Source organism: Polypterus senegalus, chromosome 8 (genome assembly GCF_016835505.1).
Source record: "Polypterus senegalus isolate Bchr_013 chromosome 8, ASM1683550v1, whole genome shotgun sequence".
Taxonomy (NCBI): Eukaryota; Metazoa; Chordata; class Cladistia; order Polypteriformes; family Polypteridae; genus Polypterus; species Polypterus senegalus.
The window spans coordinates 9260823-9286151 of NC_053161.1; the positions used below are offsets into that span (position 1 = coordinate 9260823).

A 25329-nucleotide genomic window follows, 5' to 3' on the forward strand; every position below is an offset into this window, starting at 1 on the left:
TAACATGTAGACGTGCTTCGGATTATGTGATTGACCAAGTCTTGGATTAGTTTATCTCCCCTGGGAGCTGACCATTTGTGGTCTCAGTCAAGCAGAGAAAGGGAGAAGAGCAAAGTTAGAAGGTTTAAGATGGGACACAAGAAGAACCTATCAAGAGGAGCATGTTTAACTTTGGAAGAAAGAAAATTCTGTTTCCCGCTAAATATTTTTCCAGAGTCAGGGAGTATTCTCAAAGCAGATTCATTTTTTATTTGCATTTTGAATCTTTATGCTTTTTTGAATTAAAGATATAAATTCCAGAAATGAGACTATTTAATTTGTAAATACTGTTTAAAAAATTTTAATAGATAAATGTACATACTAACAATAAACCTAATGTTAACACAGCAGTTGAGCCTTTTTGTCTAATGCCGAATCCCATTTAGATAGCTTTTAAAATGTGAACCTTAGATGATAAATCCTTTGCAATAACAACCAAAGGACTCAAAGTTGTGTGTCCCACCGTATCCTTCAATGTAATTGGGCTATAATAAATACAACATGTTGCTTCAAATAGACTGTATAAAGAATACACCAATCACATTATGCTTTTGCAAAGGTTAGTATATTTAGTGCTTAAGTTAGTATTACATTGGAATAACGCACTGGCCTTAAAGATCAATCTTGGTCTTGTAACGATGTAAATGACGGTTTGAACTCTCACAATGACTGCAACAAAGAATTTCTTTACCATCAGTTTCAGGTTCTTGCTGTTCACTGCCTGTACAAGTAACTATTGAATCTTGCATTTACTTGATCAGTTTGGCACTCCTGACTTACCTCCTTCTCTGAGGGCACCGTATGACACACATAACTCTTTGGAAGTGCAAGTCAGTTATAGGGGGATGCAGGGATTTGTCACGGGCTTGAGTGGACACTAGGGAGATATGGGAATGTGCACAACTCTCATCCATAAATTAGCAATATTTATTAGTACCCGATACAGAGAAATATGGCAGTGCGCTAATATTTTCCTATGATATGGTCACACAAAAGACACTTCATATCTGTTTTTATTGACAAAAGGAAATTAAAACAGACTGCAATAGGAAACTATTTTAGAATAAAATATGCAAGTATCTTTTAGGTTATTTCAGTACAAGTACAAGCCATAAAGTGCATTTCAGGTTACTGAAACAAAGCAAATTAACTTTGATTCTTTAAAGCAAAGTCAAAAATATTTATCAAACCTCTGCTCCCAAAATATCATAGTCCATGAAACATACAGCTCTGTTCCTTTTCAGTTTTTATAAATTTTAGTGGAGTGAGTATGAGACCCATAGTGAGATTCCTATGGCTGATTAGAAGCTCCTCTTTAATGCTTAGGATACAATGCATTCTAAACTGCTGATGAGTGCACATGATGTTATGCATTCAAATTGTCCAGATCTACTCTTGCAAAGCAATATTTTGCACAAAAGTGACAACAGCCCCTCGGTTTCGTAGGAATGTGTGCGCTGGAATGGTGACACCACCAAGCTAAAAGGTTAATAGGTAAATTGTCACAGTGCACATTTGCAAGAAAATGAAAATCTTCATTAAACTGAATGAAACTTTTTGGTTTCGATGTTTTAGTAAACAGTTTCAACAGTGTTTGATGTCCCCAAACTAAAATGCGGTCTTCACATTAAAACAAGGGGATGCTCAGAGTGTTTGTTTAAACAAAGTCTGCTGTGGTATAAGGTTCTCCTTTGGTTTTTCTATTGATGTCCTAATGAATGTAAGGAAGTAGCTGGATCAGAGCACATTTATGGTCCCTCTAAAATTGGCTTCCCCTCTTATAATCTGAATTTATGTTTTGCAAAAGTATAGAAGTAGGGAGGAAACTTTCCAAGCTGTAACAATGAAATTCTACAGTTCCATGCATTTGTAAGCATTGCAATCCAGACCACCTAAACCAGAGAGCGCTCATGTGAACGTCTCTGTTTCGGACAGTCTTTATGGAGAAGCCAAGTAAATGTTAGCTAAATGAGTCCTCACTAGTGTAAGCACCATCTGTTCAGGATTATTTGGTGATGGTAAATGGAAGGAGAAGGTGCCACTTTAGTTCTGTGGTGTGGAGTACAGACTATGGTGCTGATTGGTTTGTACAGTATCCCTGGCAAACAAAAGAGGTGCAGTTTCATTGTGTCCAAACCAGCCAGCTTCTGTGCCATTTCTTGTCATCGCACCATACCAGCTGTTCTCTTGCAGGCTTCCTGTTAAACTGGAGAAAGAAGGAACATCACATTTAGACAAAGGCTTTGTTATGCATAACGGCATATATCAGAAATAAAAATTAAAACCCAGATTATGCTTTCAAAAGTCTTTTAAAACGTGGGTGATTAACTTCAAAAAAATATAAAATGTCTTCTACAGTTATGGGGCTCTGCCCCCTGCTCACTTCGCTTGACCACTCGGGTCTGGTTAACTGGATATACAATTTTAAGAGGTTGTTATTTTCATTGGAATTGTTACATGTTTCACTTTTACTTTAAATCTTTAGTAAAAACAATATTTGGAATTAACTTTTTTCAAGATTACATTGAATTTTGATTCCATGTTTGGACTTCCATCGTGACAACGCAACGTATAACTGCCTGTGAGTGAATATCGTTTCTTTCTCTCTAATAAATAAAATTACTTTTTTGAATGTTTGTCCATGCTCTTTCTTCTTTGCTTAGTCACTGATGTGTCATCTAGAACGTATAAAATTATTGTCCTGATAAAATTTATAACAGCTGAGAGAGCAGGAAATGTGTCTGCCAAAAGCATTCACACAACTAAGAGCTGAGAGCACTGGAACTGTGTCCGACAAAAACATTCACACGACTGAGGTTAGATGACTGCAGTCTTGTTTGAAAATAGTTGTAAGTAGGGCGTGACTTGAAAGAATCTCATGTTAAAAGTCTCCATCTCACAGAACTTCATACCGCGCCGTTTTTTGAATCTTTTAATTCTCGCTGGCAACACAAATTAGGACGATCTACAAGTCTCCGACTTAAAGTTTAAATCTGAACAATATATTTATTCTCTTTTCACTGTTCTGTTATTTCACCGAGTTAATAATTTCCATTTGTTTGTGCTAATACGATCTTTCCTATCCTTTTTTTGAGACTTTCACATTTTCATACTTCCATTATCTCTAACCTGCTCTGCGTTTAAAATTTAAATAGTATAAATGGAAAAGGACCTTACCAGAATAAAATAAACACAGACATTTCTGACTTTTTACTGGTGACATGAGACTGAAACAGTGAGTGCTGCTTCACATGCACTCTTGAGAGCTTGCCTTGACCTCAGTTAACCACCAGATGTCGCTGTCCACACTGGGGCTGTGGGTTCAAAGCTTCAAATCTTTTTTGGCACAAATAGAAAGAAAGCATCACGAGGCAACAGTTTTTATACATAGTCTCCCATTTCAGGGCACCATAATGTTTGGGACAACTGGCATCACAAGTGTGTGTGATTCCTCAGGCATGTTTCATTGCTTCATTAGATACCTACTTTTGCTTCTACCCTTTGGAGTCTATAGTTGCCATTGTTAAATATGAGGCCAAACATTGAACCAATGAAAGTCAAAGAACCAATTAAGAGGCTGTAAAACAAGGACAAAACCATTGGAGACATCAACTGTCTAGACCAGGGGTGGGCAGATTCAGGCCTGGAGGGTTGCAGCAGTATTAGGAACAGGATCATCATTGGAGTGAAGCAGAATGAAGGTATGATAAAGTATTTTCCCCATCAATAAGAATTTGGAGTCACATTGAGGCAAATATTTGTGTCAAAAGTAATGCCAAAAATTTGAACATGACCAAAATACAGCTTTAAATTTTTATAGTGTCTAAAAGTTAACTTCTAAGCATGTGACAGAATGAATTAATTTTATCAAAATTTAAGGTGGCTTTCAATCATAGTCTATTTGGAATATCAGTGGGTGCTATGCTTGTAATGCTTGGTGAGGAGCACAACATCAAAGTGTTAATGTTTGCACATTCCCAGGAGGCTGACATTTTAACTTTACGCTGTCTTAATCACTTTATAAAAGTAAGCTATAAGAGACAGACTGACAATCTAGTGTTGCCCCACTAAAACCTCCCAAGTGTATGTGTTTTTTTTTTGTTTTGTTTTTTTTACTGAAAAAGTGTTTTGGATGCAGGGTCTGACAGTATATTTCCAATCAGAGACTTTAGCCTATGTCTGGATTTTGGAGGGGATTGTGTACTTCATTTGGTACCTCTGTATAGTTTTCCTTGGGACATTATTCTATGTCAAACGAGAAGACCAAGCTTATGAAAAGGTCAATGAAGAGATGTATTTAATGTTATATTTCGATGTACAAGACCACCAGAGTCAAATCTGATTTTGGGCAGAATGCTAGTGAAATTATCACACTTGCAAGTTAAAATATTCTAAATCAAATTCACATAATACTGTATAATTGCTTAAGGTCATAATATCTTTTTTAAACATTTTTTTTAATGGCTTTGGGGTCAGTAGCACAAAAAATCATTTTGTCTGAATGTAGAGGTGTTATTGAATGTGGTTTGTTCCTTATTGTGAATTTTTCTGTTTATTTTCATGCTTTTGCACTTAAAGAATCATCACTTGAGGACATCTTTCATACAGCCCTTGAGCCACACATTACTACTACACTGATATCATTATTATACACAAGCACCCCTGAAATTTGGATGTCATGAGAGTCATGCACATAGAAACAGAGTGCAGTCAAATGTTTGCTTAGTGCAAGTCTGCAGCATATTTAGAGTCAAGCAAGGAAATACATAAAAATGTAGAAAAACTTCAATAATTTTTTTTCGTGTTAATATCTTCTGAGTACTGCGAGTTTAAGGAAACATATATTTAAACCCTAGTTTCTAAGTATTATTACATAATTCATAACCTCAAAGCTTTTGCATTGAGAATCATAGTTCACTTTAACCAACATGTATTTTACTCCTACCCACCACATGAAAGACATGAGTCTACCTCAATCTACATCCAAAACAGGGATATTAATCATTTCAGGTTCAAAAGAACTTTATAACCATTCTACAAGGAGAAAAAAATTCTGCAGATGCCTTCCATTCTGCAACCATCACACCAGACTCAAACATCACAGCATGGAACAACATACCAAGGAGGGAAAAAAAAAGACTTTACCTGGATCTTTCAGCTTGTCCTGCAGAAAGCCAAGGTGCAGGAAAATTGACTTCATACTGGTGAGGACTATCAAAAAAATAAGAGCGTGGCCCAGTGCTTTGCCCATTGATAAGCCCAGTGTTAGCCTGAATAAAATGTTATTTATAGGTTAAAAACTATTATTTCATGTGCAATTGAAATTTTTCTTTGTCAATTATACACTTACCCTATCTTGGCATGGCCGGCGTACCCTGAAGAACCCAACCAGCAAGGCAGTGGGCAGAAGTTCCCACACAAATAAGATAACACCAAATACTAAGTAGCCATTCTCCCCAAGGTCCATTTGCAGATCTGCCTGTGTGAATGGCGTAACAATTATTATTATAGTTGACAACAATAGTATTGTCCACCCTAAAAATTAAACTACACTGGTAGTATCTGCACAATTTCTTACCTGATCAGAAATATTATACCAATCAAAGTCAAAGGAATCCATTTGCTTCTTTCTGGAGAGAACTAATGCTGCTAGATTATAACATGCCCTGCTGGTGAAGAGCAGTATTACACACGTTCCTAAGGCAGCAGTCCGGCATACTGTAGTTCCCTAAGTAACAGAAAGAAGCAAAAAAAAATTTAACAGAGTGCCTTTCAAATCAGTGACAGATGGTTCAAGAAAAAAAGAAACCCTTCTCACAACCAGTTAAAGTAAACAGGGCGCCTTACATTTTTCATGACCCAATAATAAATAGCACAGAATATGCAACTTAAATAATATGTGTGTAATTAAAATGATAATATGGATTTACCAGGGCATGTCCATTATTTACACAAAATCATACACTTTTATAATTCTGCTCCCCCCAGGAACTTACTAAAAAATCTCCCTCATATGGTTGCAATAGTCCTATTAAATTGAGTGGTTGTGAATTTTTTCCCCAGATTATTTCACCATTTCAAACTTTAGTTCCATTACATCTTCAATTGTATGAAGTAATTAATCGATATGCAGCTTTCAATAAGAGTATGCTATCTACATGCAAAGAATTTGTTGGATTGGTCTATAGTAATCTTCTCTTGTCTATCTATTATAAAAAAAAAAAAATCCTGTAGAGAAACACTAGGGATACAAGAAGTGATCTTCAAGTGAAGATCACAGAAGACACTTAAAAGACCCATGAGACGAAAGAGTTTGACCCAGGACCGTCTCGCGGGGACGTAGAACATGAGATTCTTGCAAGACACGCCCTACTTACAACCAAATATCAAATAAGACCATGGGCAGCAAAACACTCAGTCGAGCAAAGGCTTTGAGCACACGCAGATCCAGGGCTCTCAGCACATATAAAGTGTATAAGGACAATACGTTATAAATGAAACAGTGCAGAGAAAACAGACTCAAAAGCGTTGGAGAGAAAAAAGAAAAAAGAAAAAGAATATTCTAGGTGCAAATTTAGAAAATAAGAAAGTAATTATCAGCCTGGAACAAGTGGAATTAAAAAAAAAGCAAGTCATATCAGGCTCAGAATTAAAAAACAAAGAGTAAAAGACAGAAGTAGAACTTCAAAGACATTCACAAACGTTGGTGCTATACATGCAGAGCAGGTTAGAGATTATGAAAGCAGTGGAATTCGAAAGGCTCAAAACAAAAAAAAAAAAAGTTGGCGCTATACACATGTGGAGAAAGTTAAAGAATATGAAAGTAGGAAAATTAGAAAGTATAAAAAAAGAAAGTAAAAGGTCACAGTATCAAAAACAAATGGAAATTATTACTCGCAAAGGGAAAATAATCACCACGGACCAGGTATCATTAAAAAAAAAAGAAGGACAAAGCAAGGTCAGAAATAAAAGAGAGTAGAAAACAAAGTAAAATGTCATAAAGAGGTTAAAAAACAAGGAGGCCAAACACATGCAGAGCAGGTTAGAGATAATGAAAACTGGAATTCAAAAGACTCAAAAAAAAAAAAACGTAGGCACGATACACATGCAGAGCAAGATATAGAATATGAAAGCAGAAAAAAACGACAGTGTCAAAACAAAGAAAGTAAACACTGCATTAGTGCAAACAAAGAAATCATTACTTGGAGAAATAACAAAAAGGCGAATAGAGATCAAATATATGGACATAGGTGATATGTCAGAAGTATGTAAATATTGTAATGCTTTGCAGTTTAAGTCCGAGAATTTCAAAAACAGAGTTTACCTCACATGCATTTATTGGTTACTTTACAAAAAAAAATTATTAACTGCTGATGATACAGATCGTTTTGTCTGTGCTGAAATTCCAAACAGAGAAACCTATCCTGAATTATGGTACAAAGTCATTAAACACAAGTCTCACAGACCTCATTTAAAAGATTCAGCATATTGGGACTTGAAAGATTCCAAATAAAAGTGAAACTAATGAAATAGCAACAATTCAAAGAAAAAAAAATCTTAAAAGTGTGTATCCGGAAAACCAGAAACAGGGGTTGGCGAGCAAAGTGAGCAGGGGGCAAAGCCCCCTAGTTTTAAAAAAAGTACAGGACAATGCATTGTCATATCTCCTGTGAGTTTGAAAGAAAATAACAGAATTTTTTTTTGGTGCATTATAGGTCACTTCTGTAGGTAAGCCTTTTGAAGTAAAAATATAAATTCTTAAAAACAAAAGAAATTAAAGCTGTTAGGGGTATCAACACAAACCCTGATTAGGGAAAAATGATAATAAATGTCATTGTAAACTTTTTCAGACCATGGCCTCCACTTAAAAGAACAACAAACTAAACCTAAATAGCCTAATATTCTTATACTAAATAAACTGTATGTTGTTATTTATGGAATCACGTGATACAATACCAAATTGGTTAATGAAGAAATGAATAAAATAAAACCTACATAAACACCCTGAAAGTCAACACCAAGAGACAGACTATGTGATAAGCTATTTTTGCTTGTTATAATAACTTTTAAGGAAGAGAAAGCTACGTAATCAAACATATTGTTGGAACATTTGCTTTTTAGCCTTAGAATCCTAAACTTTGACCTGATGCCAAAAAAGCAGTAATTTCAAATATTTGTGGATGGGTGCTATCTGAAAAATCCCCTGTATTTTATAATATTTAAGTAGATCAGAGAGATTTGCCTATTAGGTGTGCATAATTTTGTTAGCACGTTTAGCAATTGGATTTCCTTATAACTGTGTTTAACAAATGTATTTCAGAACCAAGCCTATAAAATACATACAAGTGTACAAAAAGACTTCTATAAAAGAAAAAAATCATAATGTTGGAATTAACATTAAAAACATGCAGGATCTTGAGATAGAAATGGTGCTTCATTCCTTGTTGAACAGTACTTTTGTGCTCTATCAGTGTATGATAATCATGACATATTTATAACTTTTCCTAAGCTCTTTAACAATTTTACTTTGTTGATTAATGCCAAATATTCATAACCTGAATAAGGACTTATACATACAGAATTAAAAAAAAAATAATCAAACACTGGGTCATGACACATTTTGTTAGCAATAAGTAGGCTTGTTATTTAGGAGTCAGTTGCTGATTTTAAAATTATTTTATTTCATTTTATATACCATTCTTGTGTATATAAAATATAGACATACAGTAAATTGTGAGAACAGCTAGTCCGAATAACCACTTAATTTCACTTTGACAACTTCCTGTCAAAAGGCCTACGCTCAAATTTAAAAATCACTCGTAAGCAATTCTACAAGAAAGCAGAACTGAATCGCATTAAACACAGATGAAAGCTTTACAAACAGCACAGTAGAATTTAACATAATAAACTACGTGTGATCATATAAAAATAAAGCAATGTTGTGTTAGTATGGTCTGTATCATTGTTGTAGTTGGTAAATTAGACCCTATCCCTGTCAGATCTGCTTTACTTTTATCAGTTTCTAAATAAGACTTTCCTAAGTACTTCAGTATTAATGATATAACACTTGCTGGTTTAAAGTCATTTAAAGTTTTTGGCTGGTGGAATGCTACTGCCAATTGCTCTAACCTTAGAACTTCATGTTTCTAAGGCAACGACTTTTAAAACATTAAAAAAAAAATCAATATTGTATTCTTTGCTCAAGAAATCATAAGATTTGCACTAATTTAGTTTAGCCTATGACCTTTATTTGCTTTACTTTATTGAAGGTTTACTCCTCCTAAAAAATGTTTGTACTGATTGTCAACAAACATTTTAAAGCTCATGTTTTCATGAAGAACAGAATGAAAAAGGTTTATGATATTAGAACCTAAATTGTGAACAATTCTGTACAATGGCAAATGATGTGAAAAATGTCCATGGGGAAAAAGAAAAAAAAAATCTTGCTTTACTCTTGCCACATAATCCACATGTCCATTAACCTGTCATAAGCTCAAAACATGCAAGTATGAATGCATTTTTTGCTACAATATTATTATTTACTTTTGGAAAAATCAGTATATCGTAAAAACATCTATAATACTGTTCTTCTGAACCAAAGAGAATACACTTGAGTAATGAATGTTTGAAAGCGTCAGATCAGTGTCTCTCTCCTTGACCATCTTGTATTGCCTTTCACAGTGGGATCCCATACACATTTGTTTACAGTACAGCCCACAATTGTCTTCTTGCTAAAAGGCCAGTTCACCATGGAAAGTAATGTGAAAATATTAACAGCAGGTACTGTATATTGCTCTGTTGACTGAGAAAAGCTCAATAAGTCACTTCGCCACAGTCACAGACAGTCTTCCCTAAAATTCAAGTGGGAAATTCCTCCAAATATGGAATAGCATTTAGTATATATTCATTATTTACATCAGCAGCGATGAAAAATTTGAAGCAAGACTTTTTTCGTGTTTGCTAGAGTTGTACAGAGTGAAATGGCACCAACAGTTATCTTCTGCCCCAGCTTATAACACATAACGAAGTGTCTGATATTGCAGCAAAGGTCTAAGAATAGTATTTGGCACTGTTTAGAAAAGAAACATGGATTGAACGCATATCTGCCATCAAATCATGTGTGTGTGTGTGTGTGTGTGTGTGTGTGATTCTGTACATACACCAACATTTCAATAAAGCTAGACTCAAATCATATGATTTTTTTCTCCTAAATGACCCATATTCCATTTGTCCTTCCACCTTCAGTCACAGCCTTCTTGTATGTGTATGAATCTTCATGTAGCACAAGCAAAGAAAGCCAACTGCTTATTCTTCCATTTACATACATTTTCTGCTCTGCTGTGTCTGAAATCTTTGCAGCAAGACATATTCCAGCATCATGATATTCATTCGTGACATACTCTATCCACAGTATTATCATCGTGTCTGCTCTCCTTTCCCCATGTCAGAAAGATGCTGTCTGTATACAACTTGGATTCTAAGTTGTATGAAAATAGTGTAATGCCATTCAAGAGATTATACATTAGAATTTTACCTAAATGAAATAACTGGAGCACTGACAGTGTTTCTGATTTGTTTTGTTATTGAAAAAAAGAAGAATGATTATGTTACTTTTTCCAATGAAGCAACAATTCACATTTGGGTAGGAATGCTCAATAATGTCAATAACGGCAGCAGCAGAGGACTTGTTAAGGTAAAAAGGATATGCAAATGTAGTCAAGTGCGAGACAGAGACAGAGTTATACCTGGGCACCAACATTCAGTGGTGTTGTTAGCAGTGGTGCTTCCATGATAAAAAATAAATAAATAAGTAAAACTGCATACATTTTCTGAATAGAGTTTTAGAGTTACAACAACATAGGCATTTGCAGTGCAGCTATTTAGGAAAAGTTAAGTAAGGACAAAAAAATATAACATGCACTTTTATAAAAATTACAAATTTGAAAACACAATGCCCATAGTATTACCAACATACATACTAATAGCAGCTACATTTACCTTATTATTTACTGATTGATTTTGAATAATCATAGCCCACATTACTACCCAAGCATAGGTCAAACTATTCTAGGGCTGCAACAGCTAATCAATGTCAAAAGCACACAGGGTCAATTTAGAATCACTATTTAAAGTAATAAGCATATCTTTATGGGGATACATGTTGGTGAAAATAGTGAACCTATGAGGCAGTATTTCACCCAATGCATTATAATGTCCCCATGTGTAGTGTGGTCCTTCTGTAATTAGAGTTCATCTTTGCCCCCCTTATTCAAATAATCAGTGGCCACCACCAAGCATAACTTTCTTCTACCTTCCAACCAGAACTGGATGGACACATTTATTAACCAAGATAACCCACCAAAATTAAGTATCTGCAGCATTTTCACCTATATCTCACCCACTCTTATAAGCATACCACTGCACAGATTATCCAAAAATGCAGTGACCTCATGAACTAAGTACATTCTGGACAAAGTCTCCTGTCCTACTGGAGTACTAAACAGGTTAGACTCACACTCCATGTATTTGTCCTCCCAAAATTGTAAAATAAACTCTTATTCTGAACAAAGGTATGCTGTAAGTATTTTTAGGACACCCTTACTAATTATTTAAGTCTTTTAAGTCTGTAGAATTCTTTTAATGATCAGACTGGTACCTTTGCTTGCAGGTAGATGCTGGTTGATGGAGACAGCTTTGCCAGGGTCACCAGACTTGCAGCTAGAGAGACAGCTTCCAAAATGAAGAGGGTGTCATTGATCAGGACTCGTACAAGAACCACTGTCCAGCTCTCCCTTTGCTGCATCCGGACTAGTAAGGCACAAGTCAGATTCACCATAAGAAACACCAGGCTAGCTGTGAGAAGCAAGGCTCTGGTAAATGTGCTGAAACACAACAAGAAACATATAACTATTTAACAGTGGCTAGAAGAAAATCCACACTCGTCATGTGAAGCGTTTCTGCTCAATAATGGTAATCTTTTAAGCATTTTAATGAACATTAGGAAGATAAATTGAAGGACTACTCTGATAACATTTGTAAAATACTAAACCAAAATTTCAATCATCTGTCCAAACTAACTTAGTCTTTTACAGGGTTACAAAGAGTTGGGATATATTCTGCTAACACCAAGCACAAAGTAGTAATTAGCCCTAGGGAAAGCACACCTTCTCCTACCAGGCCAGTTTATAGAGTCTTTAATAAAATTAAACTCTCTGGTATCTAAGAGGAGATTAGAGTACCAATACAATGCACAGACAAAATGACCATCAGGAGCATCACCCACCACCAACAAAAGACTTATACATAATTCTTTTTAATAAATGTAGTCCTGATCCATAGACTCCACCAGTCTATAGTGTTATTCATGTCAGTGGCATGAAAAGGATTCCCAGAACTCAACCATACCTCTCCATCTCACAAAAAGATGGATTATGACACATCTTCCTTCCAAGGACAGAATTATTGTAGCTTTTGATTGTGCTTTCATTCCTGAGTGCAGTCAAGAACAAGTGTAATAATCCCCTGCCAGCGTATTAAAGTCCAAACCATACAATATTACTCCTCATACAGAAAGACTGCCAAAACTTCTTGTACATTTGTACATCTAGGGAATTTATATTCATTGCCCATATACCTTGAAATTTTAAAACTTTAAAGTAACTGTCTATACTTTTTACTTTGCATAAACATGCACAGTACCCAGGATCTTGTATTATAACCCTTCTACCTATCCCAAAGCCCTGTATCTTAAAGCTCAGCAAAAATTCAGTATAATATTACTTGCCTTAAACTTACTGCTACAATTTTTCAAGACCCTAGTGTTCAATCAGAAGCACAAGACTTCATTTCTAAAATTCCTTACTGTATTTATTATTGTACAATTTTAAACAGTTCCGTTTACCTCATTTCATATACACTTTAACCTTGCTAAATTTTAGCATTGTTTAGCATTGTTGTTTTCCACATTCACTAATCTGCTGTTACAATAAAGTATTCTTGCTTTACATACATAATTTCAATGAATCTTGCCTAATATCTAAGAGAATACAAAGGGATTATGCTGTATAACTGTGCAGGGAATATTTATAAACAATGTAACAATGTGGGAGGGGCTTAAAATATATCAAAATAACCATACAAACATATGGTTTCAACTTCGCGGATTTTCACCTATCGAGGAGGGATTACTGTATGTGTGTGTGTGTGTGTATATGTATATATATATATATATATATATATATATATATATACACTCAGCAAAAAAGAAACGTCCCTTTTTCAGGACTGTGTATTTCAACAATAATGTTTTAAAAATCCAAATAACTTTACAGATCTTCATTGTAAAGGGTTTAAACAATGTTTTCCATGCATGTTGAATTAACCATAATGAATTAATTAACATGCACCTGTGGAATGGTTGTTAAGACCTTAACAGCTTACAGAAAGTAGGCATTTAAGGTCACAGTTCTTAAAACGCAGGACACTAAAGAGACTTGTCTACCGACTGTGAAAAACACCCAAAGAAAGATGCCCAGGGTCCCTGCTCATCTGCGTGAACGAGCATTAGGCATGCTGCAGGGAGGCATGAGGACTGCTGATGTGGCTAGGGCAATAAATTGCCATGTCCGCACTGTGAGACGCCGAAGACAGCGCTATAGGGAGACAGGAAGGACAGCTGATCATCCTCGCACCTGCACAGGATCGGTACATCCGAATATCACACCTGCGTGACAGGTACAGGATGGCCACAACAACTGCCCGAGTCACACCAGGAACACACAATCCCTCCATCAGTGCTCAGACTGTCCGCAATAGGCTAAGAGAGGCTGGACTGAGGGCTTGTAGGCCTGTTGTAAGGCAGGTCCTTACCAGACATCACCAGCAACAACGCCGCCTATGGGCACAAACCCACCTTTGCTGGACCAGACAGGAATGGCAAAAAGTGCTCTTCACTGATGAGTCACAGTTTTGTCTCACCAGGGGTGATGGACGGATTTGTGTTTATCGTCGAAGGAATTGAGCACGTCTGGGACCTGTTGGATCGCAGGGTGAGGGCTAGGGCCATTCCCCCCAGAAATGTCCAGGAACTTGCAGGTGCCTTGGTGGAAGAGTGGGGTAACATCTCACAGCAAGAACTGACAAATCTGGTCCAGTCCATGAGGAGGAGATGCACTGCAGTACTTCAAGCAGCTGGTGGCCACACCAGATACTGACTGGTACTTTTGATTTTGAGCCTCCCTTCATTCAGGGACACATTGTGAAACATTTTTAGTTTATGTCTTATGGTGTTGACTCTTTTAGTGTTCATACAAATATTTACACATTAAGTTTACTGAAAGTAAAAACAGTTGAAAGTCAGAGGACGTTTCTTTTGTTGCTGAGTATATATATACACGCATACTAGATGTGGGTTTATTTATAGATCTTAATACAATTAAAATATATGCCAGACTGAAAACAAAACTAAAAACTGTGGCCACTGTGTCACCAGCTTTGCAAACAATTTGAAGAAATATCACCTGTACATTTTAACACATGAAGCACATGCAGAGTATACCATCTTTGATGTATTCTACTAAAGGTGGAATATAAAATTGTCAATGTAAGACTCCAAAGTACAGCTACATCACCTGACTACTTGGCAAAATAGCTGAAACAAAGTCCTTCTGTTGACATCTTATAATGCTAAAGATACTAACTCAAACAATAAAAAGTCACCATGCACAACACAATCCTGCACTCTAAAAATGTTTCTGTAGTTTGTATTTACAGAACAAAGACAAAGAGTTTTAACATCAAGCATTTAATACATAATGCCTGGACATTTTGGGTACATTCCTATTCATATTAAAGCACAGGAAAAAAACACAGTTGATGTCATCAAATCGTTCAATGATTTAATTCAATCAGACCTTTCTAACTAATGTTCCCTACTTACTGAGCAGAATGATACAGTTAAGATGGAATTTTCCAATATACGGTATATTCATAATATGAGGTAGTTTTCATTGTGAACTCAATATTAAGGGTATTCAATACAACACTGCATTATACCTATAATAGATATTTATCTTTGATGTATACGCATTAAATACTTTTCTCTGTGAATTAAATTTGTATTTAAATCTACTGGCAGATGTAACTTTGTAACATGTCATGTTGGAAAGTCTAGCCTCCAGTAGGAGATTATTTTGTTTAGACTCTGTTTTATAAAGAGTATCTAAATTTGAGCAGTTCTCCAGTCTGGCGCCACTGCACTTTCAGTTTGTAGGCTGCTCTTACAATTCATGTATGACTGTTTCCTAAGGATGCATTTATTCGTTTTGAATTCATGGTTAAACTGTACTGATCTATCTCTGATATGTCTCTTCTCTTCTAGCTTTCATACCATTTTCTTGGCAATTACTGTAAACAAGATAATACAGCATTTTGAAAACTGGTTCCTTAAAAGCTGCCCTAGCAACATTCCATTGTCTGATGGCTCATACACTCTCAAGCCATGACCTAAGAAGATACTTATCTTATTAAAAAAAAAAAAAAAAGATGAAGAAATGTACCAGTGAGAGGTGAATTTAACTGGGTTCAAAGTTAAGTCCAGGATCTCTAACTAAAGATTTGTGTTCCATTTTGTGGGAATTTCAGAGTAAATAAGAGGATCACCTGCTTCTCCAGCACAATAAGAAATTTAGCGTTCTTTTTAATTTCCTCTGAACTACATTTTGTTAAAACTGTGCCAAATGCAACCAACCTATGCCCTGATTACAAAGCACATTAGAAAAACCACTCATTGAGTCATAGTATCTCATTTTAACTTTGCAAAGTTGCAACTGCACAGTTAATCCTCAATAAAGATTTACAGAAAGGATAAAACTGATATTACAGAATGTATTTTTTTTAACACAAACACACATGAAGTTAACTATACTCTGCTCATTTGAGTGCTTTTCACAGAAAAGGTCAAAATATATTATGGAAGTAATGATGATGTGAAACTTACAAGCCTTTGCTTATCTCTGGATTGAACTTAGTCTTAGCTTTAAATACCACCTGTGAAAAAACATAAATAAACAAAAATTATTACACATTCTGCTGATGGTTTGTTTTGAAAGCCCCATGTTTTTTTTTACTATTATTATGGTGTGGAATACCTTAGGAACTACTCTTGTTTATCAATATTTTGATTTAGTTATACTGTATCCTAAAACTGAGTTACATAAAATGTCTGTAACATAGATTAATTGGGCACATGTGCACTGTAAAAACATTAGCAGGAATCTATGAACAGATATACTAAATGATTTGTCAAAGTTATCACTATACAATTGAAATAAAAAAGATTAATTCTGAAAGCTTATATATGAAGAGATAATTAAGACCCAATAAGAACAATCCATTAAGCCAATACAAATTTGTATTTAGTTTGTGTTTCAAAAGCAGTATTGCATCAATATTTAAAGGACTCAAAGTGTACTGTTAGACCACACTGCTAAGCAGCATCTACAGGAAATTTACTTTAGCCAGCATCCATCTCCGCTTATTCTCCTTGCTGACGGAATTAAGTTTACTCATTTATTTATTCTTTCAAAATTTTAAACTCCCCATCACGTTTCTTCATTTTCACATATTTTGGTTAAAATCAATTAACACTTACAAAATAAAATTCACATAATACACAATCTTAAGTATATCATATAATGTACAATCTTAAAACAAAGATAATGTTTCTTATCTAAATCTTTTCTAATGCCGTTAGTTCATCTCAATATGTGACACAGAAATCCAGCTGTGCAATTCAAATGAATACCTAAATAAGTTTAAGCAAAACATTTCTCAATACATCCTGCATAGTGAGATATGGTTCATTAATACATTTCTTAAATTGTCAGTAACAGCTTTGTAGGTCCGTAGGAACAAGCGAGAATACATGTGTGTGAATGAGAGGGTGAAGGTGGATGAGTGTAAATACTTGGGATCAACAATTCAGAGCAACGGGGATTGTGGAAAAGAGAGTGCAGGCAGGGTGGAGAAGAGTGTCAGGAGTGATTTGTGACAGACGGGTATCAGCAAGAGTGAAAGGGAAGATCTACAGGACGGCAGTGAGACCAGCTATGTTACACGGGTTGGAGACAGTGGCACTGACCAGATAGCAGGAGACAGAGCTGGAGGTAGCAAAGTTAAAGATGCTAAGATTTGCATTGGGTGTGACGAGGATGGACAGGATTAGAAATTAGAGGGTCAGCTCAAGTTGGACGATTGGGAGACAAAGTCAGAGAGGCGAGATTGTGCTGGTTTGAACATGTGCAGAGGAGAGATGCGGAGTAAATTGAGAAAAGGATGTTAACGATAGAGCTGCCAGGAAAGAGGAAGGCCTAAGCGAAGGTTTATGGATGTGGTGAGAGGACACTCAGGTGGTGGGTGTAACAGAGTAAGATGCAGAAAGACAGGACGATATGGAAGAAGATGATCCAATGTGGCAACCCCTAACGGAAGCAGCCAAAAGAAGAAGAAGAATAACACTTCTGTATCTATGAACATTTAAATATTTAATTTTCATACTTTCATAGCCTTTTTCCAGGAGCAAATGTTTAAATTCAACTGCTATGATTTGTAGCAAAACTGAATCATTAAAGAGTTGTATACCATCACAGAATTAAAATTTCCAGTAATGTATGTTTACTATATTTACATACATGGCAGTCTCTGGCCATGCACCTGATGCTGCCAGATGGGCTATGGTTGCCAGTGACCCTAAACTGAATTAAGTGTGTCTGAGAAGATTTTGTTATTTTTTATTTATCTTTTATTTAACAGTCTTGATTTTTTTTTTCAAATTTGGGGTTATAAATATCAAACCAGGGTAATCATTGTGGCTTCTGCATTTTAATCACTTCCTTAATTACAAGGTGTTTTTCATTACTAAACTTTTTTTTATTCCACCAAAGCAACTGCTTCAGTTTTTTTTTTTTTTAATCCTGCTGAATAAAGAATTCCACTCTATTGTTGATTACTTCTCTGTGCAGTTTATCATATCTGTATCTGTGCTGCTATAGTTTTCAACACCCAGCTCTGTGATCTATGATTTACTATCTTGTTTTTCCATTAAAAGTTACACTGCAGACAGAAGTAATAAATTTACTATCTTTTGTATGTATGTTCTTTCCACAAGGTGGCTGCTTTGAATAAATACTAGCATATACTATGTGATGTTGATCATGAAAACTAAACCATTCAGAATAAATACTGATGCTCTGTGTAAGAAAGGTCAGAGCCGACTATACTTCCTTAGAAGGTTGGCGTCCTTCAACATCTGCAATAAGATGATGCAGATGTTCTACCAGACGGTTGTGGCGAGTGCCCTCTTCTAAACGGTGGTGTGCTGGGGAGGCAGCATAAAGATGAAGGACACCTCACACCTGGACAAACTTGTTAGGAAGGCAGGCTCTATTGTAGGAATGAAGATGGACAGTTTAACATCTGTGGCAGAGCGACGGGCGCTAAGCAAGCTCCTGTCAATCATGGAGGATTCACTGAACAGTGTCATCTCCAGTTAGAGGAGTAGCTTCAGTGACAGAGTGCTATCACTGTCCTGCTCCACTGACAGACTGAGGAGTTTGTTCCTCCCCCACACTATGCAACTCTTCAATTCCACCCGGGGGGGTAAACGCTAACATTATTCAAAGTTATTGTCTGTTTTTACATGCATTTTTATTACTCTTTTTTTTTTTTTGAATCAATATGCTGCTGCTGGATTATGTAAATTTCCCCTTGGGATTAATAAAGTATCTATCTATCTATCTATCTAACACAATAATAACTCATCCATATTAAACTTGAAAACCAAATAAATTGCGCTGGATGCTTCAGGATTTATATAATAAATTCCAAGCCAGAGAAACAGCTAGGCCAATTTAGACAGAAGTCCACATTAACGTAAGGGGAACTGGCCTCTGCTTAGAAAACTGTTCTTGATATATAAAAAGACAGCTACAGTCTATAAAACACCTTATCTTATAAAAGAATCTTTACATGGTCTACTAAAGGACACATTCACTTACAGGGTGTAAAGAACATGAAGCCATTTTTGGGATTCCAGCTAAAAGTAGTAGCTGAAGAGCATAACACATTATGTCAAGGTTAAATAGCTCTTTCTGGCAAATGTTTTTGTGCTTCTCTGACAAAAATGTACTTCTTACATTATTATTTTGTATATAAATTCTATAATATAATTACTTCAAACATATTAAAAACTACTGCTTTATATGCATATAAAGTTGCTACAATAAAATTTTGGTCTCCGCTAATCTTAAATAATTTGCTTCTTTAAATTGTTGACAAAAAAACAATACAACTTTGAAATGAAGGCATTTTATACAATTCAGTGAAAATTACAAGTAACTGTGAATTATATTTTTTACTTTCAAAAATATATGTACTGTCTCATTGGAAAATATCTTTTTACACAACAGATAATTAGCATTTATAGTGCCCCTACACATTGAGACAATCCTTACCTGTGCAAAATAAAGATTCATGAGATTGAGTGTGAAGAACTGGAGGCAAACAGGACAACAGTACAGTAGCCAAAAGGAGAATGGGTCAAGATGATTTGCAGTCATAGTGTTCCGAAAGTAGAAAGAGAACAAAGTGGTCCTCAGGCCAGCCCAAAGTAAACATAGGAAGAGAAAGACAGTCTGGTAACTCAGCCTCTTGTGTCTATACAGTAAGACCAGCCATAGCTGCAAGTACACAAAGAGGAAGAGAAGCCCATACAAGGTGGCATAGATAGCAGTCACTCCCTGCTTCACTGAAGGAGGCACTGCAGGCTTCAGTGGTTGAGGAGTTGCAGAAAGGGAAAAATAAAATGTAGTGTTTTCAACAATCAAGGGAGACAAACTGCCAACTGGTCTCTCCATTACTGGAACAAACATAAAAAATGAAAAGAATGCCTTGTCCTTTTTGTTAGTAGTCACTCCATTTAAATTTCTGTTGGCAGCACTCAAATGGTGTAATTAAAATCTCAAAAGGCTTATTGACTTAAGAGAATGGATTTACTACAGCCTTTGCACATCTATAAGATCTTCTTTGTACTCCAGTAACATAGTGCCAGTGAGTCCATTTATGTTTATGTCTGTGTGTAATTTACCAGATAAAGTGATACAGGAAGATTTCCCATCTACCCAGAATAAAGACTGTCCATTTTGAATTATGTGCAGATTTTTTTTTCTGTATAAATATGGCTGGCTGAGAATACTGTTCATTTCAAGCTTACGACATGAATACCCACAGCTAATCTGAGTTAACATTTGGCTATATGAAAGTACATGTAACCTACAGTGCATGTAAATTCAGCTTTTATAACTAAAACTAAATATTTTAAAGGGCCGAGAAAGACTGTGCCATATACCAGAAATGCTTTAAACTATTATAATAATGTTATAGCCTGTAAGAAAGTATATCTATTTATGACTTGTCCTTTGTTATTATTAGCACTTGCATAACATGTGTGAGATTATACATATGGCCGGGTTTAAGAAGAATGCAAAGAAACTAAAACCCCCTACTAATCTTATGTTACCAAAACTATTATGACTGACTTTATTATTTATTCTTTCATTAAATAATGGATAACAGCCCCAATATAAATCTAACTCTTACTCCTTAGTACGACAGAGATTACTTCATGGTTGTAAAAGAATGACAATGCCATGTCAATCAGTTATCAAAAATTGTAGGGCTTGTACAGCTACCTTCTTTTTCGTGTATGAATTTTATATAAAGATATGACACCTTTATCAATGATTCATTAAACTATTCTTTGTGACAGTAATAACAAGTCTTCAACATTTTTAGCTGATGCCTTAGTGTCATTCATTTTATATTCTCATTGCTTTGCATGTCACTTATTTCTCAAGAATTTGGTTAATATTGGCCTTTCTGAAAATGTAGCTTAGAACCAATTCATAGAATATTCCAATCTATCCTTGTCCTTATGATCCTGGTTCAAAGAATTTTGGCTTCAAGTGTCTTGCTTCATATGTAATGCTTCACCATAGGTATCATGGCCCATCCAAAATAAATCTTAATCTGAAATTATAAACAAAAAAAATATGTATTACCTGACTACAGCTTTTAACCCTTAAAAATAATATTAATTAGACCACAGTTATAAAATTGCATATAAAACAAAGTCACAGCAAATATTAGTAAATACCTACTTTGTACAGTATGGGATGCCCAAAAATAAAATCAGCAACAGACCTTTGCAAATGCAGTCTTAAAACAGAAAGTTTTAAGGAGGTTAATTTACATTGATATTGAGCTGGGTAGGAAGAAGCTGTGGTTTGTATCTCCTTCCTGTTGCTGCAAACAAAATACAGTATACTCATTCAAGACAGTGCGAGGAAGAGATTTTATTAGGATAACAACAACTGTAACCTTCTCAATTTTCCCCTTCAAGCCCACAAAAGATGAAAATGGTTTAATACTCAAAAGTTAAACTCAAAGTGGCCTCACATCATCTTACACCTTAATGCCCTTTATTATAGGCAAACTGTAATGACATAGAAAATAGATGATATAAACCTAAAACACATTCTGTGATTAAGAAAGTTGTAACTACTATAATTCTGAATTTCTTCAAATTAAATTTATACTTGTCCTTACCATAAATTTCTGGCACAATTTAAAATCTACTCCTCAAAAACTATACATTTTGTAAAAAGCGGAGGATTAAATGAACCACAGAAATACTATGTATTAATTATTCTATTCTGCATAACAAACAGATGATTAAGGAGCTTCACGGCAGACTATTGTAGTTGTACCTTTTTTGCATTTGGACTCACACTTAAATATAGCTTGGCGTTTACTAAAAATATCAAGAACAATGAATTTAAAATATGGGACAAACATTTTATCTGAAAATTGATTCACTGTTATGTTGGCAGGTTCCCTGCACTTTCAAGCAAGTTTCTTCTCAGCAACTAACATGTTGTTAGATTGAATGGATGAGTGTGTTTGCATGATGTTGCCCTGACATGTTACAGCATCCTGTCCAAAAAAGTTGGTTTCTGCCCTGACACCACTTCTGCTTGACTTGGCTCAAGCTTCCTATGGCCCTTGCACTAGATAAAGCATGTTCATAAATAGGTGGAATTATGCGCTAGTGCCATCATGCCATAAAGTGAAAGTAAACATGGCCTTCAAGCATATTGTTTGTGTGACTAATAAGCTGGATTGTAAACCACGAGGTCACAGGTTCAATCCTCTCCACTAAATTACTTCAGTTGGTTCAGCTAACATTGCACAGCTACAGCATTGCAGAGCTATACAAAGTTGCAAGTATATTAGAAAGTGGTTTATGATGGTTATATGTTGAGAATGGTACTGTAAGAGAGCTTTTTTCACTTCGTGATTGATGATGTCTGTGAAAAACATCAGCATGATCATTTGACAATCATCTTAAAACCTTATAGACATACTTTCTGCACTGAGTTTTAACAGTAAAGGCCACATAACACTTTAAAATGTGCAATCATATCTTAAATGTAAACATGACGTGTATACTGCTGGTCTTAAAATATCTGAAGTAGATTTATACTGAAAGTTTAACATTCCAGTTGGTAATATTAAAATCAAAAGAAAATCAAGCGATTTAAAACCTAATAAAAAGGTACGACAGATTAAAAAATACAACTGACAATTAACTTAGGATAAGTGCTATTGCCTTATTATTGCAAACATTAGTAGTATGTATTAACCGGTCTCTGTAACGTATAAAATACAGAAATGTACTGTATTGTCATATGGGTATCCGCCAAAAATATCCTCCACATAAACACAGTTTGATACATGCAAGTAATTTTGACTGTGCGTAATCTAAAAAGCATCAAACACTACAGACATGGATTAATTCTAATAGATAATCGTGAACCAACTTATAAATTTCTATTTACGGTTTAACTGCAACAATCATCGCAGGAGTGTCTGAGCAATCGTCTTAGAACACCGCACTGCCGAAAGGTCACTTCACTGGTTCGCCCGATGTCTGTCGGCACTTTGTTAGAATTCTTGAAAAAACAACAAAAAAAACACCAACAAAAGAGACTAAAAAAACATAAGCGCGTAAAGCTCAGCCAAAAAACGCTTTATTTTAAGGCTCGTTCTTTATGTCCCAATACCAAAACAGTAAAGATTTCTGGCGTTATTGTAATTTCTTACCGATCTGCATTTCTATTATTCGACCGCCGCCACCTCCGACTTTGCTTCTTCTCTTCTCCAGTCCAGTGTAGCCTCCTCGGGGATGCGCTTGAATTACGTACCTCCACCTTCCGAGTTTCGACTGCCTGTACACTCAGCTTTGCGCCAATAGCGTAGTGAACAGTCAGGAATCTGACGGGTTTGACAGGTCGCGAGTTTGTGGGTGAGTGCGTAGGGGAAAGAAGTTGTCGAGCACGTTCACGTGATAGGCAAAGCGCGAGCCTGTGATAGGCTGATTTTGTTTGCAAGCAGCGACACTCGACGTATTCCAGATAGGCTGAAGGAGGCTCTCACTACCCGATCTGTAACACTGTGTTTTGCGAACCACGTAAAATAGTGTTCGAAATAATTGCCAAATATACATTTTTATACTTTGGTGTGTAAATTATATGCTTTTAAATGTACATAATATGTGCAAATAATGTAAGTTGAAATGACACGGTATATAGAGATGTAATGTAGTGACCTAAACGAAGGCGAAGCATGAACATACATTGTACATAACGTTTAAAACCAATGTTAAGCAGGCAATCGCCTAATCTAATAATGGCGTATCGCATATATCGGCAGTTAAATAGACAGTATCACGTGTGTGCCCCCCGCCAATTATAGCAAAGTAAGTTTTTTTTGGTTTTTTTTTTGACAGTCGAACTCGCCTTCGGGCTCTCAAAATCGAAACGAAATGAAACGAAGCGCCACCATCTGCTAGGAGGAAAACTAAAACAAAAGTAACAGTAATAGGCTAGATACGATAGCTAGAAGATGTTGATACGCTTATCGGGCGAAAGTATTAGTCACTTCAGGTCGGTTCATTCTTATTAAGATCTTTTCTTCTTGCGAGCGCATCATTCAACCTAGCAAAAAAATAAATAAATGCAGCATCAATACAAAACAAAATGTTGCAGTATACACAAAGAAACAACATACAACGTACACAGAAAATAAATAAATAAATAATCCAGTTTCCTTCCACCATCCAAAAACATGCAGATTAGGTGAATTTTCAATGCTAAATTTGCCGTAATGTGTCCAGGGGTTGTTTCTGCCTTGTGCCTTCTGCTTGCTGGAATAGGCCCTAGCTCTCTTGTGACTTTGCCTTGGATAAGTGGGTTTGAAAATGGGTGGTTGGCCACACTGATCTCTCCATATGCGTTCCTTCACAGGACTTTAAAGACACTTATTTAAAGGAAAACAATACAGAAGAAGCAAAACTCATTCTCACCCTAGGATCACATATTTCTCCAGGTCTTAATGATCACCAGACTTTTTAATCTCTCCCTTCATCCTGATGGGGACTTTTTCTCACCTAATCTCACATTTTCCTTTCATCTGTCTAGGGATTTGTTCCCTCCTTCCTCTCATATATATGCTACCTGTTGTTTTCTTTTCAGTTGCACCTTGACGAAGGCTATGCAGCTGAAACATTGTCTTTAATATTCTTTCTTTTTCAGTATGGAAACTTTTTTTTTTTTTTTGCAGATGTGCATTGACACAGTCCTGCACCACTGATTCCTGTGCACACTTGTATATAAATTTATATGTATTTGTGTATATATACATATATATATATAGAGAGAGAGAGAGAGAGAGTCAGAGAGAGAGAAAGACAGAGACAGAGACAGAATTAGTAGCAACAACACCAAGTGCCAGAATTAATTCTTTGCTCTTTAAATGATTTTTTAGAATGTTACATGAGCCCAAATAAGGGCAAAACATGTGTCGCGTACTCTTTGCATTATTTGACAGTAAACTGAAGAGGGCCCTGTGGTGGATGTTTGCCGACTGGTAGACCAACCACATGCGTTACCTGGATGGTAACTACTCATACAATCAGATGAGGACTCAGAACATGGATGCTATGAATATATATGTTATAGAGAATATATATGTTATAGAGAATATATATATATATATATATATATATATATATATATATATATATATATATATATATATATATATATATATATATAGTATATATACATATATATATCTGTATAAAGAAATAGAGTAATATACTTTATTAATAGA

General features: G+C 35.6%; 1 protein-coding gene across 2 annotated transcripts; it reads right to left on the reverse strand.

The window, feature by feature from the left end:
* Positions 1-593: 593 nt before the first annotated feature.
* gpr137 (G protein-coupled receptor 137) lies at positions 594-23816 on the reverse strand. 2 transcript variants are annotated; one of them, XM_039760694.1, is made up of 9 exons: positions 23260-23816; positions 22995-23108; positions 19551-21123; positions 16037-16086; positions 11696-11921; positions 5618-5767; positions 5390-5518; positions 5185-5309; positions 594-2245 (listed from the first exon to the last, which is right to left on the reverse strand). In XM_039760694.1, exons 3-9 carry the CDS (start codon positions 19965-19967, stop codon positions 2083-2085), a joined length of 1260 nt encoding a protein of 419 aa, XP_039616628.1. In that variant the 5' UTR covers positions 19968-21123; positions 22995-23108; positions 23260-23816; the 3' UTR covers positions 594-2082. The 2 variants fall into 2 exon arrangements, with proteins under 2 accessions (XP_039616628.1, XP_039616627.1); XM_039760693.1 differs by lacking the exon at positions 22995-23108.
* Positions 23817-25329: the final 1513 nt, after the last annotated feature.

What these genes read in the sequence shown, in the direction of transcription:
- gpr137 (XM_039760693.1), bottom strand. Translation starts at nt 19,967, where the DNA reads ATGTTTGTTCCAGTAATGGAGAGACCAGTTGGCAGTTTGTCTCCCTTG. An exon ending in GGTATAATATTTCTGATCAG is followed by an intron (nt 5,519 to 5,617) that starts GTAAGAAATTGT and finishes CCATTCACACAG; the next exon opens with GCAGATCTGCAAATGGACCT. An exon ending in GGACAAGCTGAAAGATCCAG is followed by an intron (nt 2,246 to 5,184) that starts GTAAAGTCTTTT and finishes TTCTTTCTCCAG; the next exon opens with TTTAACAGGAAGCCTGCAAG.